The sequence below is a fragment of the Bombus vancouverensis genome, chromosome 17 (genome assembly GCF_051014615.1).
Source record: "Bombus vancouverensis nearcticus chromosome 17, iyBomVanc1_principal, whole genome shotgun sequence".
NCBI classification, from domain to species: domain Eukaryota; kingdom Metazoa; phylum Arthropoda; class Insecta; order Hymenoptera; family Apidae; genus Bombus; species Bombus vancouverensis.
Window position 1 is genome coordinate 6,733,962 of NC_134927.1, and position 16,935 is coordinate 6,750,896.

The window sequence follows — 16,935 nt, forward strand, 5'->3', positions numbered from 1 at the left end:
AAATAACAGTGATTCGAATTTTGAAAGGAATTTCACTTCCTATTCTCATCACATCATAAATTCGTAATTCTGTAAAATACTTATTTAAATTGACTTAATAACATTTGAAGGAATATAATTCTAACATAATTCCAAATTAATTCATTCTTTCAAATAAAAATGATATAAAAGCATACAATTTTTAGAAAATTTTATAACAAAACATTTTACATTGTTTTGTATTTGAGAACTTTAAACATACAGATTAATAGATACTTTTTAAAGGAATAAATCCTTTCAGAATTCAGTTTTTTACCTTTTCTGTGATCAATTTTTAAATAGGGAGATAAATTTTATACTTATTTGTTATTATTTCTTATTATATTAATATTCTGCTTTTTCAACACTATTTTTTTTTATTATATGATATGATACATGATTGTTATTTTATATATTGCTTATGATTTATATATATATCATGATAAAATTTCACATGCACATATTGTTGCACTATATAAAACGAGTCAAAATAAATATTATTTTAATAAATAAATATTATAATGAAATTTTATGTAACTAAAATTATTTTTCGTTATTTTATGTTTCTTTAATTGTCTTATTAAAACAAGCATACTTACACCTAATATTTCATATTCAGTATTAACAAAAAAAGCTAATTTTGAAAACATTAAACATATTAATTATAATTCAATGTAGAATACGTTATTTATTCAATAATGAAAGTAACTACAACTAGAATTATATTAATATGTACTTCATATCCTACACATAATACTACATAAAAGAATATACATATACATATATTAATCATATTGACCACAATTATAAGATTTACAAGAGACATTTTTTAAAAAGTTGTCTATTTTAAAAAAATTTATGCATAAAGTAGTTCATTTTTACATATTAATATTTGTGTTAAAAGGTGAAAATAGACTTTGGGATTCCAAACTTTGTTATTTCATTGTACATAATATAGCGTAGTTTATCTTTGTTAGAATCTTAAGTTATTTGTAGGCTAATTTGCACATGTAGATTATAGAAAAAAATACAAAATACTGATATTTCAAAGTATTTCAAGTTCCGTCCCGAACGGCCACTGATGGTACCCAGAATAATATCCACAACTAGTAATATTTTTGCACGGGCGGTGATGGTCTTTCCCCATAATTATTATTTATTTACAGTAATAACAATATTTTACAATGTACAGCATAATGAGACGAATATCTTTCAGCACTGATGATCTTGTCTTTTTCGTGAGGTGCACGTAGTAAATACATAGAATTTTACATTCCATAGTGTGGCTGTCAAATTCTTACAAGATTTCATTTTGGAATTTGACATTGGAATTATTAAAGATCATTACATATTTTTTATTGACATCATATGTATACTTTTAACTATCTAAATACTTATTTATAAATCATCCTTTAAAACAAGATATTAATTATAATAACAAATATTAAATAAAACAAAATAGACTAATTAATACAGATTATAATATTTGATGAATTTAAGGCCAATTTTTTTCTGTATTAAACATATTTATCTACAAATCAATTTAAATAAATCTAAATTTTAAAGTTAATCTCTATAAATATTATTATGTATATTGTAAAATACATAAAATACTATTTGTATTCTGTTATTAAAATTATTATATACATACATAATAAATTTTGATTACAATCAAATGCATATATTTTAAATAATGTTCTTTTCATATGCAGGTTTACCAAAAAGAATTCTATCAAAGTTAAGATTCGATAGGTCAAGCGTTTTATATTCTCCATCAACAATTAGTTCTGAAATTGCTCTACCTACTGCGGGTGCCTGTTGAATTCCATGTCCACTAAATCCAGTTGCAAAGTATAAATTCCGATAATATGGATGTAGTCCAATTATTCCATTTTGATCAAAAGTATTGAACTCATAATATCCTGCCCAAGAAGACTTTAACTGCAAAAATAGTATAAAAAATTGCATTTCGAAAGCTATTAAAGTAAATAATTTAATTTAAGTAATTTGAGTAATAATACAAATGTTATCAATTTATTCGTATGTATAACTTTAATATATTAGGTTGTCCGAAAAGTTTCTTTCGTTTATGAGGAAATCATAGACGCACAGTGTTTTTTGTTTTATATTATTTTGTCGAATTACGTATGATCCATTTTGTTATGTTGAGATAAACACCGCAACATTTCACAGACTTGGTTTCATGTTTATATGAAGGTGCACTGTTATAAAAAATACGTTTGCGAAAGAAAGACACTTTTCGGACAACCTAATACATATCAGTGTATTTATATCATATTTCTATTATGTGTAAATCAAACACAAACCTTTAATTTTTCAAAAACTGGGACTCTGTGTGCGAGTACAGGCCAAATTTTTTCTTCAAAGAAATCATAATCAATACTTAAATCTTCAGCACTAGGTTCTTCGGATTCCTCTGGTGATCTTCCACAAATATACGTACCTGCCAGACCTTCTCTTCTAAAATAAATATTGATACTTAATTAGTAGTAAACACAAGTTTCAAAATATTAGTTCCTAGAAACAACTTTTATTTTATGAATAATGTTTACCTAAGAAATGTTCCAGTATTATCTACCAATAATGGGGCATTTAAACTTGGTCCATCAGGACAATGAACGCAATAAACAAATCTTTTCCTATAACATCAACAATATTTGTGTTGGATTTATATTAATAAATAATAATAGTATTAATATAAACTTTCATTTCATACTTATTCAAACTTATTCACAACATGAAATTATGATTACCTTGGTTCAACAGGTAAATATATTTTCTCTAATCCATTTTCTGTTTGAACATTACCCAATTTGTCAGCTACTTGTCCACTAAAAGCTCCAGCAGCCACAATGCAAATTGCAAATTTCATATTATGTATTTCACCCTCTTTGGTTTTTACCTAATAAAAAGTAAAAAGAGATTAACTGTTAAATACTAATAGAATAAAAATAAAATAAATATAAAAGTATGCTAAAATATATATAAATAGATATAAACTTTTGCACAGTTTTGCATACTTTACATACTTCTTTTTTCTTGTGTATTACAGAATATTTCTATATGCTTGTCTCTACATGTACATGCTTATGTCTACATGATTAGTGAAACATATATATCCATGAAAATGTATATGATTTATTTAAATATTATTATGAAAAATAATAAATATATTAACTTCAAATATTATTTAGTTTATAAATTACATATTAATATTATTACTATTATTTATAATATAAATTGCCCAGATATATATACAACAGTATATAAATATTAAAAAATGTATAAATTAATAAGAAACTAATAATCAAAAAATTAAAAAAAATCCACTAATGATATATCGAAATTTGAAATATATTTTATTGATGTTTTTACTGGCTTCAAATAATTATTACTTGTTTTAATCACACAATTTTCCTCATGGATAGTTTAGCAGTAAAACAGTAGATATAAATTTTTAGTTTACATATAAATTTTTATCTTACTACTCACTCAGTGAAATTATGTCACTCCATATGTATTAGTTATTTAAAACCAGTTTTAATGTACTACTATAATGAAATAATAATATTGAATGTAGTCATTGTTTATTAATATACAATTATTTCTTGAGGAACTGTAATAAAATTGCATCAAAAATAAACAAACATCTGGATACTTTTTAGCAGTAATGTAAATATAATACTGAATATCAAAAATTAGAGTGATAATTAATATATTACTTTAACAAAATTAAGTCTTACAATCAATCCATCTAGTTGACCAATGTTTTCTTTGTCTTTATAAGTAAATCCTTGCGCTTCACCATAAATATATCTTGCTCCCAATTGTAGTGCTTTCTTTTTAAAAGCAGAAAGAAGAACCCACGGGTCAAACCAACCCTCTTTTTCTAATCCTAAACAACCTAGTTCGATACCTTCTGTATTTATCCAAGGAAACATACTTTTCAATTTAGCAGCTGATAATATAATATTTTTTGCTCCAAGGAAATTTTGTAATTTAGAATTTTCTATTAATATTTGAGCACTTTGCTCAGATGCTAATGTTAAATAACCATATGGATGGAAATATAGATCAATTGCGGGTTCTCCTATAATGCTTAAATATTCATTGATGTTACGTAAAAATTCTGCACCAAAAAGAGACATTTCAATATTTTCTTTCAGAGAAAATTGTTGACGTAAACCTCCACAAGAAAGAACTGTTGACGCTGTAGTATACTGAAAATAAAATTTACGTTTACTTATTAAATAATTTCTTTATTTGATTAGATCTTTTTTTGGTAAATTCAACTGAATAAATTTCAATCTTTCAGAACGAGCTCTCTAATTTTTATAAAACTGGATATTATATTCATGTTATTATATTCACTTAAACTGTAGAACATAATTTCTAAATTATTTTTATACTGTAACTGCAAAACATAATTTCTGAAGAACGTACCGTAGGATCTCTCTCTATTACTACAACTTTGAAATATTCTGAATAAACTCGTTTTCTCAACCAATATGCTATAGAACTGCCCATTATCCCACCTCCAATTATTACAACATCACAAACTTTTGGAACTATTTGTGGCCGACCCATCCATTCAGCTAATATATCATCAACATCCTTCGCAACAAGAGATTCTTTTATCGATGCCAAACCTTTTTTAAGTGTTTTTGATACTATGGTTTTAGAATCTTTTTTAGTTGGTACAATTTTATCTGGAGTATCCTGAGAAATTACATGGATTAATATAAATGTGAAAAAATGTTATATTATGTTTCTCTTATCATCTTTCATTAAATTGGCATTACAATTAGATATACAAAATTGATGAATGTCATACAGCTTAAAATTACATGTACACATATTGAAAAAATTCTATTATATAATACTATATTTACAATTTATATATTTTGGAAAGAATTAAAAAGTTGTTTTATTTGGTTAAAAAAGCAATTCCTTGTTTAACATTAACAAATTTATTTTCTCATTCGATACAAGGACCTTGCGATATTTATTAAAAAAATTAATAATGATGGGAGTTACATGATTATTATTCTGAACTACTTATATGCAGAGCAATTTATTTAAATTAAAAATCTGAATTATTATCATTTCTATGGAATCTTCTTGAAGATTATTCCAAGGTCATTGACATTATCTTTGCATATTTATTTTTATAATGTAATGTTAAAGTTCGCATCAAATCAAGTTGCATCAATTATGAAACGATAATTTTGAAGAATGAACTGAGTTTAGATTAGCAATGTAAAAGTAATAAAATAAGGGAAGTTTTAATACAAATGAGTTTATTTCATATTCAAATTGTACTGTTTCATGTTCAAATTCTAACAACTAGTAATACTATTAGTAGTAATAATACTAAATTGATTAGTTTCTAAATTTCAATAAATTAGTAGTAATAATATTAAACAAATAGTAATAATCTAACAATTAGTAATTAAGTGGGGTACGAGTTTCCAGAAGGGTAAAACAAATGCAGACAAATTTACATTTATTTTAGAATATGTACTGCAGAAGTTTGCAATATAGTATGAGTACTGAAGAAGATGTTCATGAACATGAATTTATAACTTCTAGTTTATTCGTATAAATATTTTAATGATACTGATAATAAAATAATGTTACAGCTACTGACATTAGAATAATGTTCTTTTATTCTGAAACATTGTCACTTTAACGATTAAAAATTAATAAATATACATTAGTAAAACAAATATTTTTTCTTATTTAATCTAATGTTTTGTTCTTTTATTATATTCATATCGCAATTTTATTAACAATATCGATACCTTTTTTAGAAATGTAGTAAGTTTTATAAATTTCGTGCAGATGAAAAATGTGTGTATAATAAAGCTTGTTAACCAATAGCTGATTTTGTAAATTATTAAATGTTCTCAAACAGTTAAGTGAATGTGGATTGTAATAAATAACATACAATGGAAGAAAATAAATATAAATCGCACAAAATCAAAACAAATAACTTAAATTATTAACCTCAATATTATTGTTTACCATGTTACCTTTTTTGAATAAGTTCTTTTTGTTTGTGAGAACACACATCTTTGTAAAAAATTATTTTGTACTTGCAATTTAACAAAAGAAGGCAACATTTTTATAACTGCTAAGAGCTTACACATACGATTTAATTCAAACTAAAATTTTCCTGCTACTGTTTCGTTAGCCGGTAATCTCATAACTATATAAAATTTCTTACAAACGATAACATTTCAATAAACACTGAAAAATTAGATAATTCTTTTTTATGAAATACCGTCATTTCATCAAAACCAAATTAAGATAAAACACGCATCTTTGTTAATAAATCTCATTCTGTCGCAAATTATATTCAATAAATTGTTGTAATTTTCTCTGTATATAAATTGATTTAATATTTAAAATCTATTATTATTTCATTTAGAATATATTATAAATAATATATTGCAAATTTGATATATTAAATACACTGACAAATTAATAGAATTAGATTATGATACACCATAATTATAATAGTAAAATTATTTATAGAATGAATACATGTATGAATTTGTAAAACAAGAGATAAAGTTGTCATATCTATTTCTTATATTTACAATTATCGTATGAATGATAAATGTATTGCATAAAAATAAATGATATCACGTATAATATATTATACGTGCATTATATGTATACATATGTATCTATAGATACCATTTATTTTTTAATTATTTTGATACATTATATGCATTCAAAGATTACATTTACACATACATATTTGATAATTTACTAAGAAACTTTTGTTAAGATACGGGTGTGAATGGAAAATTTTAAGACGACAATGGTTCTATTAAAATAACTATATTTATATATAACAACAGCTTAAAATATAACGACAGCATTTATGTATATAGTATTTCTTTCATTGTGTTATATAAAGTTAAAACACAGTCCTGAATACAAAAATCATTTTTATTTAAACTACTTTCTTAGTTTAATATTCCTCAGTTGTTGTGTGTTGCATTCTTTTATGATAGACGAAACCAATTTCATAATTTAGAATAAATAACCATAATTCTTTCAGGAGAAATAATTATTCTTAGAAATAATCAACCTTTATTATTTTGTCCATCAATCATGTTACATGGAATGAGAACCAACTTAGGAATCATTCCAGGTGGTGCTATAAATTGTTGAGTACTTTGGGGTGTGTTACGTCCAGAATACTTAAGTTCTGCTTCTGTTACAATTTTACAAATATTCATTTTAATATCTGCTTGAGCTTTTGGAGGGAGTCGCTTGACAGTTTGTGCCATACTGTCAAAAAAGAGCTCTATACTACTTTTTCCTTCAGGAGCTAGGTAGACTTGGTCATAATTATTTTGTGTATCCTGAAACATATATTGAATTAAAGAATAATAAATTGCAATTAGGAAATACAATTTTAAAATGCAATACTAGTTTCGAAAATTGCAACTTACTTCTGTTTTAGAAGAATTCTTTACAGAATTATTTGCGGCTGGTGCACTAACAAATATTGGTGTATCAATTGTTTTATTTTTAAAAGGTGAAGTTTTTAAGATACTGTAGGTTGCAGGCACTTCCAATGATTCAATTTTCACTTTTTTCGGTCTTATTTTTCTATATTTTGATTGAATTTGCTGTGCATATGAATCAACATCATGATGCATTGCATTTCCTACCTCTATACTTTTTACTACATTATCACCATTATCATTTAATTCCATAGAATCACGATCCAACACTGGATCTGCAGTCGTTTCTTCCAAAACTTCTAAATATTCACTATAATCTTCATCATTACGATCTTCTAATTGTTCTAAAAGACCTTCAGAACTAATTCCACCTGCATTTATATCCTGAATATAGTCTTCAGTTAATTCTATACTTTGAGGTTGATAATCCGATTCATACCTAAATAAACACTTTTGTTGATATTTAATCATTCTGCTTGAGTATTAAATAAAGTTAAACAGTATAAAATTAATAAAAAATAAATAAAAAATTAATAAAAAATTAATAAAAATAGAATATATATCACGTAAGCTTAGTAAAATTATTATTATATAGAAAATCATTAAGAATTTACATATTATTCTTACGGAAACTTTAAGAAACTAAGATGATCTTCAAAAATCCATTTTTTCCTACGAACTCCTTTTTCAGTTCTATTCTTATATTTAAGTATACGGCAATAAGTATCCCTTAAATTTTTCCATCTTAATCTCACCCAGGTGGCTAAAAACATATTAATTATATCTATATACATATCACTTTATAATAGTGAATTTAAAAATTCTAATTTATAAATGTAAATAAACGTAGGCTCAAAAAACTTTAATTACAAGAAACAAAAAATATTACAGATGTATAAATTCATATTTTTTCATAGATATCAAAATAAATATTGTATAAAATAAAATAAAACGTTTTAACGCAATGAATAACCACATATTCCATTAAATGTTATATTATCTTTTAAATACTGCAGTAATATTCATTTAGACATAAATTTGAAATTAATACTGGTTATTATACATACTTCTACTAATGTTTTTGTAAATAAATATTATTTAAATTTCGTTTTATTACTTAAACTTTCACAGTATTTACACAATAAGATTAATAAAACGAAATTAATATGTATACAATTTTCCAAACTATGTAGAAAAATTAAAGAAAACATTTTGGCAGTAGAAATATTGTATAGCGATGATATATTAACGAACATACAAAATTATCCGAAAACAGTGAAAGAAGAAAAGGAGTTCGTACGATCAAGACCAAGTTCATCCGAAATCCTCTTCCAAACCTTCTGCCGAAATTCCTGAAGTTTAATAGAACCTTTCACTTCAGCACTATATAAAACTGGATGTTGTTTTATCGCTTCAATGATCTTCAGCGAAATTTTATGCGAATCAGGCGGCATCGTCGGCACCATTTCGTCCGTTGAAAATCGTTCGAAGAAGTAAACAATGTCAATATTGGAAACTCGATCCTATGTTCTTAATTTGATGACTAAATCAAATCTTTATATTGGATGAAAATTTCAAGCTTTATTCGTAATATAAATACTGGAAATTTATTTAATAGTTAAATAAGATTAAATTAATGGTTACATTTATTTTTACTGTTAATTCGTGAATTAAGTAAACAAGGTACATGAAAGAAAATAAATTATATAAAATTGTGCTTTAATATTACGATCAAATTTTTTAGTGAAACTGAAACGATTTACTTATTTGAGAAAATTGAAGGTTGGATTCTTTGGTTAATTCGAATTTTAAAGATTTTTGCTACAAATATTGCTGCTTAAAGCAAATTATAAGTCTTGAGTTCATCGCACAACTATGCGATTGAAAGTTTCTTTAATTGTTGAAAAGGCTAAGGTCCTTGTCGCGTCTTAAAAATTAGTCGTTAAGTATGCTGAAAAATAAAGAACCCGTAACGTAAATAAAACGACAATCGCCATTCTTTGTGATTAACTAGACTTCCGTCGCGCTGTTTAACCGGAAGCATCCTATTTGTAATATTTTTCTATTTTAGATTACATATATTATTTGAATTTTACTATAATCATTTTAGCTTTCTTACGCTATAAAATAACATTTCTTTTCGATATGCTTACTATACTTTAATACATAAAAAATTCATATGCTGATAATAATATCTAATATTTAATAAATTTGAAATAAATATATGCTAATGTAAATCACAATATAATAGTGAAACAAAATGCGAAAAACAATAAATGAAAAATAAAAGAAGAATTATATTAACATTGCTTGTACTTTTCTTATGATTCAACAAATTTTATATTTTTTTCTACACATAACCCTTTTATAAAGATTATTATTACCATAATTTTGTAATATAATAATAATCATTAAAAATAATTAGTAACAGGGCAATTTGTGATCATTACGATTTTTATAATCCCATAATACTATCTGTAGTTCAGTTGCATCATATAGTTCATGACTAAGGAACAGGTAGTCCTCGAATTGGTTAAGTAATTTTAAAATAAACAGAACAATACCAATATCTAAGTGAATTAATATCGAATCTAAATAGGAATGGCCCAACTACCATCACCTTTCATTAGTCATACTAGAAAAGTATGTAGTCTTTATAAACGCGCTTTACGTGCGTTAGAAGATCAGAATATTAAAAGACACGAATTTAGGTAAAAATATGTTTAAATTAAATCTAGTAGTATAAAAAGCCATTATTTTTTATATCAAATATTATTTATTACCAATTAGTGTCAAAATATTAATGAAGAAACATAAATTTTGATCGTACTGCTATCATAGTTTTTCAGGATATCATACATTGTGTACATAGTTTCACTTGTCTTATTATATAATTTTGTTATGAATTTTATTACTATTATTATTTATATAAAATTGATGATAATATGAAATAAGCTGTTACTTCTAATAGACCTACTTTTGAAGATTCAATAAATTTATGTTTTGAACTATTTTTAACATTTTATAATTATTTACTTTTATTATATAAAGATGTAACTGTTCATTTTAAGTTTTAATACTTGAGTTTTGAATAAATATTCATTATTATATATTCTTTTGATTTAGATATAACGCAGTTTTATTAAGACAACGTTTTGATAAGAATCGGAATATACCAGATGCTCGCATAGCTAAAAAGCTACTATTAGAAGGTGAAGAAGAATTATTTCAGAATATGCATCCTGATCCATCAAAATTTCCTAATAGCCCAGGTGGTATATGCCATGGACGTTTTGTAATACCACCAGATTCTGTAATGGATTTTTGGGATCCAATTGAAAAAGCTAGATATCCAAAATATTTTGCAGAAAGAGAGAAACTTAAGGTGGAATATGAAAAATTATATAAGAAATTATATGTCGATACTCCTGCAGAAACTGAAAAAGCAAAAACAAATAAGTAGTTCAAGTAAAACACATTGTTTATGTAGTTATAATAATTAGAATAAAGTATATTGATATTTATATAAGCGTAATACTTAATTATTACATATATTGAAAATAAGATAATTCCTCTCGGTGTAGGACCATTCATGTAGTCTGTCTTTGCAGCGCAATTTTGCGTTCTTTGTTTACGGACAAGTCTATAGCACAAAGAACGCAATATTGCGCGACAAGAACAGATGATATTGCCATCTACCATTACCATAATTTGTTTAACAAAATCTATTTATTAATGGAATTTAAAAAATTATGCAGTAATCTTTACAATTGAAATTAATTCTATAGCGACTAAGACACTTAAGTATCTGTATTATGTACAACACATGTGTGCGTGTGTATTAACAAATTTAACATAATGCTGACATGAATAACGTACCATTCATACTTATTTTGGCAATATAATTATCCTACATGTGTTTGTTTAGAACTAGTGTAAATAATAAAATCGCAATTTATGCAATATTTAAGGAATTAATAATTCATAGCATTTGTTATAATGTAGATGATATTCTAGATCTTAAATATAATTACATAGAAGGTAATATATTGAATTATATAATGAATAATCATTAGAACTAGCTACAACTAATTTTATCGACATGGTGAATTAAAAGTAATCTTATTTGACGTTAAAATCTCCTTCATTCATAGCATTTGTTATAATGTAGATGATATTCTAGATCTTAAATATAATTACATAGAAGGTAATATATTGAATTATATAATGAATAATCATTAGAACTAGCTACAACTAATTTTATCGACATGGTGAATTAAAAGTAATCTTATTTGACGTTAAAATCTCCTTCACTTGTCTAAATTATTGCAAAATGGTTTTGAATATGATCGGGCGGAAACAGTTGGAAAAGCGTGGAGATGCGTGAAAACGGGCGCAAAAATTTTAGATCGAAACAAGATACTTCTTTGACGTAAGACACAAAATTGCATATTATGTCAGGTAAATAGACAATGTATAATGTATTTAATCAAATAGTTAATATATGTATTTAGTCAATGGCCATATCACAGACGAGTATGTAAGATAGACTTTGCATCCTTATATATTATTTTCATTGTAGTATAATAAGTAGTTTAACAATTTCCTCATAGAGAGCGCAGCTGTGTTTAAATATAGATTTGCCGATCTAGTGTATATGTACTTCATTTTGTAATTTGTAATGAAATACGATGTATATATACATACTTTTAGTTGCTATGTGAATGTTTATTAAAATGTTGTAAATTACACGATATATATATATATATATATATATATATATATGCCATTATATATTATCGATTCCAATAAATGTTAATTCTCATTTATCATTTTTATTTTGTTTCTTAAAAAATGGTTGATTTGGAGGTGTATAAAAAACAGTTGAAAAAGATTCGTCAATTTGCACGCGAAAATGATATTACGGAAAATGAAATCAATAAAGCTTTACAAAATTCCTTTCGTACTCTTGAGAAGAAAAAGAAGAAAGTTAATTTTCGTTTCTTTATGAAAAGTATGGTTACATTATTATTTATAATAATTATATGTTTTATATCCTTTGATAAAAAGTTCTTAGGTGTGATGCTACTGAGGAATTTACAGAATTCCATCTATCCAGGCTTAAAATTACTTAGAAAAATAGCTGTACCAATAATTCAACATTATCCCTCTTTATCTGGTATGTTAATATTACAATTTATGTTAAACATACTATATTTTATTAACAATTTCATTAGCGGCGGCTTGAAAATATTTATTTAAAATTTTTATTAAATTTTTTTATATTTTATTATCATTAGATCATTCATTATCGTTATAGAATTTAATAAAAAATTCTTTATAAAAATATATATATACAAAACATGTAAATTACAAAAAAAATGATATACAATAAATATATATTGGAGTATAAGACATCAGTAGTTATTTCTTAAATCTCACTTTATATAACATTAACAATAATTGATTTTAATAATAGTTTTTCATTAAAATTTCATATTGTTCTTACTTGATTTATTCAATTATGTATATGTTTTTATACTTTTGCCTTTTAGAATTATATGATGAATGGTGCATATTAGAAAATCCGTATTTTTATGTAAATGATATGGATTGTTGGCCCTGTAGTGTTGTACATTTTGTACCTGATTTAAGTAGCCATCATATATCTAGATCTTTTAATCTTGGCATTCCTTATACAAAAACAGAAAATTTATCTCAAGTTTATATGGAAGATATACAACAATTATTGTGGCAAAATCCAGGAGTATTTAAGAAAGATGCTATGAGAGTATTTTCTAACAATAAAACTTACAGGTATCATATATAAACAAAAATACTAAGGTGCCTTAAACAAAAGTTTGTAAATAAAAGCTTTAACATTTTAGAGATATTCAAGATATTATGGAAAAAAATATGGATTTAAATCGTTCCAAAAATTTAAATAATCATATTACATGGAGAATTAATAGCATGACAACAGGAAGAATTTTGAGAAAGTTATTTCCAAAACCTGTTGATACACCAAATTGGTGGGAACAAAGCACAGAAAGATTTATTATTTTTGATGAACCAAACTCTCCACCTTACTCTTTAGTAAGATGTTATTTTATTAAAAGCTTTTGGTTTGCATGAAATATTGCTTCATAAAGAACATCAATATAATAATAAAATTAATTATTGTGTAAATAGTAATATTCAAAATGTTTGTTGCAAGAAGCATTACAAAATAGCTGTAATATTTCAATATATGTCTGCTGTATTATTTTAATTGACAATAGATGTTAAAAATAATGTTATGTTGGAATTAAGCATATTGCTTGCAGAATAACTTCTTTAATAAATACTATTTCTAAAACTTTAGCCAAATCCTGAATGTAGTAATATAATGATAAGGTGTACAGCTGGTGCAAGATTGATAAAAATGATAGCAAGTCCAGAATGTAGTGCATCTTGCGAGTCCATCATAGTATTATTATCTGCTGGAAAAGCTTGTAAGTATCTTAATTTATAGTCAGTTAAAGAAGTTGATGAACATACGTTTTATTATTTAAACTATCTACTTTATTCTTGACAGTGTCTAACATTAACAGAAATGAGTGTCCATTAATTTAAATTAATGTTTTGAATATTACATATATCATAATTGATACATTAAACAAGATACTTTCAAAAATTATGTTTCTCTTTTAGTATGGTACAACTGGTGGTACTGGCGACCAGTCAGCCTTCCAGCTTTGAATTCAACTAGTATTACCATTAGTTATATGACTTCGTTCTGCTGAATTACTCTTTCAATTAAATTAATTTTATATAACTATGTTTCCACTACAAAAATTTTTCACTAGTATAATTGGTTTTATTGTTATCCCTTTCCCTTTAAACAATTTTCTAAATAACTGCTTTTGTGAAAAACATACAACTGATTTTACATAAAACAATACATTAATATTTACGAAATAACAATCTAAATTTGTGCTCATTTTGTAAAGTTGTAATTTATTAATAAATGCATGATATTACAGTATAAAAAATAGAAAAAATATCAACATATGGAATTGATACAAATTAAGTTACAATTAGAAAAAAAAAAGAAAAAGAAATCTAATTGTATTTAGAACTTTATATAACAGTGTAATAATATTAAAAAAAAATTTTGTTTATTGGAACTGAATTTTTTAAAAACAACTTAGTTTGCTTTAAGTTTTAAATATTAAAATAAAGCACATATTTCTTTAAATAAATAAATCTGTTCAAAATTTCTTCCCTAAAGTTTAATCATATTTTTGTTGTAGTTTTTGTTTAAATAAAACAGGTACTAATGATAATACAGCAAATATACATAATATTATAATGCTATTCCACGACCATGCGTCAGAAGATGAAGTTAAGTTTTGTAATGTCTGACCTGCTTGAATAGCAACAAAAGATGGTGGAGCAACTCCAAAAAATGTGCCTAAAGCAAATGGTACAAGAGGCACTCCAATTACAGGACTGGCTAAATTTATAAACCAATTTGGTAGTAATGGAGTTATTCGAAGAAATAGCATATAATTAAAGAGGTGGTCTTTGTGCTTCTTTACTGTTAACGTCCATTCCCTTGCTTTTTCTGGGAAATATTTAAAAAGTAATCTACGTCCCAAAAGTGAAGAAAGAAAGTAGCAAAGTGATGCTCCTATTGCGCTGCAACTGCATACTAATAACAAAGCTAAAGGAAAGGGGAAAAGGAAACCAGAAAGGATTGAAAGGAAAATAGAACCTGGAATAGCAAAAGTTTGTAAGCTAAATCTATGTTAAGGGTTATCCTATAAAATATACTTTTAAACACTTATATGTTAACATTTAAAAATAATTGAATATAACATTATATATGAAAAGTAGAATGTTACTTAGATAAATATGAAATAGCATATTTTTAATAGCATAGTTTATGAATTATTCTGAAATTAAAAGATTTAATATTGAAGGATACAAAACATATGTAATAAATAATCCAGCAAGCACTTGAAAATAATAAAGATCTTTATATCGTCCGAGAAGTTTACCCAAACTTTTAGCTTCTTCAATATGTAATGGCAATTTCATGTACTGTCGCTCATCTCTGTAATATAATAAATTAAAATATTTCTTTATATAAAAGTTTATTACAATTTTTTCTTACTCAGTAAGTTCTGGAAAACTAGTATAAGCATAAAATAATGCCAATAACGAAGCAATGAAAATCACACCAACTGTTAAGGTTGCTTGCTTTGTCGATGCCTCCTTAGAGGAATCTGAAAATGTATTTAAACTTTTATTAACACATCGTAAATCAAAATGTTTTGATCTCATTAATTTAAACATTTAAACGTTAAGAAAACTAGTAGTATTAATTTGAAAATTATATTGAATTTAAAGCGTTAAGGTCACTTAAGGTCATATTTATATTAACAAAGACATTTATGAGTAAAATTTAATATAAAAGTGTCATGTACTAATAATTTAAAAATAATAAATAATAACTTCCATTTGTTTCATGAATGTATGAAATTCAATTTTAAGGTTAGAATTTTCTTAATTTTATTTTCACATTATTAAATATGGAATACTATATCAATAAAATATTAGGAAGAATTAGAAATATAAATAGCTCGAAGTTTTGATACTTATGTTAGAAAATTATTAACTAGATAAAATCTTATTGACATTCAATGTTTGAACTTCGGAATTGTTTTTAATAAATGTAACAAGTTAAAAGTTATTTCAAGGAAAATCAATATCCAGTTTAATGTTAAAACATCATATCTTAAAGCGTTATCCTACCGAGGCTTTGTTTTATTTTAGTTTCAGTTTTCATAACTAGACTATCACTGTTTTCTTAGAAGACAATCGCTCAGTAATTCAAGATGGCGCGAAAGTAAAAGACTATCTTTTTTTATAGCGAATTAGATAAATATTTTTTGTAAATAATTTAATGGTATCTAACAAATTTAATGTACTTATATACTTATAAACTAACCGAATATCGACTTTCTGATTAAAAAAATTAAACACGAATTAAAATCATGAACGTATGTATATAAATATTGTATAACTATTAACTTGATAAACTTGAATTAAGATTTTGTATGTATGTATTATTATTATCCGGTGCATGATATTTTCTACATTATATTCTTTACCTCTAAAATTTGAAATTAACATTTTTCTTTGACAAATTTAAAAAATTTCAAAAGTTCTTCGATATAAATATTAGAAAAAAACATGTATGCAAAACTTGTGTAATAACATATATATTAAAGGAATTCATTAAAATTTGATAAAGTTGTGTTACAATTTTTTCAATGAGATTGTATATATATGACATATTTCAATGATATATATATATATGTACCTTATATGTATATATATACGAAATGTCATTGATCCT

The 16,935-nt window shown here is 24.8% G+C and overlaps 4 protein-coding genes across 6 annotated transcripts; 2 read left to right on the plus strand and 2 right to left on the minus strand.

Moving 5' to 3' along the window:
* Positions 1-1,131: 1,131 nt before the first annotated feature.
* LOC117165970 (FAD-dependent oxidoreductase domain-containing protein 1-like) lies at positions 1,132-9,537 on the minus strand. The gene is made up of 11 exons (XM_076626171.1): positions 8,827-9,537; positions 8,154-8,289; positions 7,512-7,965; positions 7,145-7,421; positions 4,874-4,875; positions 4,483-4,758; positions 3,783-4,259; positions 2,793-2,941; positions 2,592-2,678; positions 2,346-2,499; positions 1,132-1,959 (listed from the first exon to the last, which is right to left on the minus strand). Exons 1-11 carry the CDS (start codon positions 8,990-8,992, stop codon positions 1,705-1,707), a joined length of 2,433 nt encoding a protein of 810 aa, XP_076482286.1. The 5' UTR covers positions 8,993-9,537; the 3' UTR covers positions 1,132-1,704.
* Positions 9,538-10,000: 463 nt separating this feature from the next.
* On the plus strand, positions 10,001-11,055 carry ND-B22 (NADH dehydrogenase (ubiquinone) B22 subunit). The gene is made up of 2 exons (XM_033349506.2): positions 10,001-10,237; positions 10,653-11,055. The coding sequence occupies exons 1-2, from the start codon at positions 10,128-10,130 to the stop codon at positions 10,987-10,989; spliced, it is 447 nt and encodes a 148-aa protein (XP_033205397.1). The 5' UTR covers positions 10,001-10,127; the 3' UTR covers positions 10,990-11,055.
* A 1,325-nt stretch (positions 11,056-12,380) lies between these two features.
* LOC117165963 (uncharacterized) lies at positions 12,381-15,308 on the plus strand. Of its 3 annotated transcripts, XM_076625812.1 has the most exons (6): positions 12,381-12,540; positions 12,604-12,705; positions 13,082-13,343; positions 13,415-13,622; positions 13,891-14,020; positions 14,220-15,308. In XM_076625812.1, the coding sequence occupies exons 1-6, from the start codon at positions 12,381-12,383 to the stop codon at positions 14,309-14,311; spliced, it is 954 nt and encodes a 317-aa protein (XP_076481927.1). In that variant the 3' UTR covers positions 14,312-15,308. The 3 variants fall into 3 exon arrangements, with proteins under 3 accessions (XP_076481927.1, XP_033205392.1, XP_033205393.1); XM_033349501.2 differs by having other exon boundaries at positions 12,381-12,705; XM_033349502.2 differs by having other exon boundaries at positions 12,381-12,705; positions 14,822-15,308.
* Positions 14,068-16,471, minus strand: stas (Transmembrane protein stas). Its single transcript, XM_033349505.2, has 4 exons — positions 16,329-16,471; positions 15,688-15,799; positions 15,499-15,627; positions 14,068-15,308 (listed from the first exon to the last, which is right to left on the minus strand). Exons 1-4 carry the CDS (start codon positions 16,360-16,362, stop codon positions 14,801-14,803), a joined length of 783 nt encoding a protein of 260 aa, XP_033205396.2. The 5' UTR covers positions 16,363-16,471; the 3' UTR covers positions 14,068-14,800.
* Between the last annotated feature and the right edge of the window lie 464 nt (positions 16,472-16,935).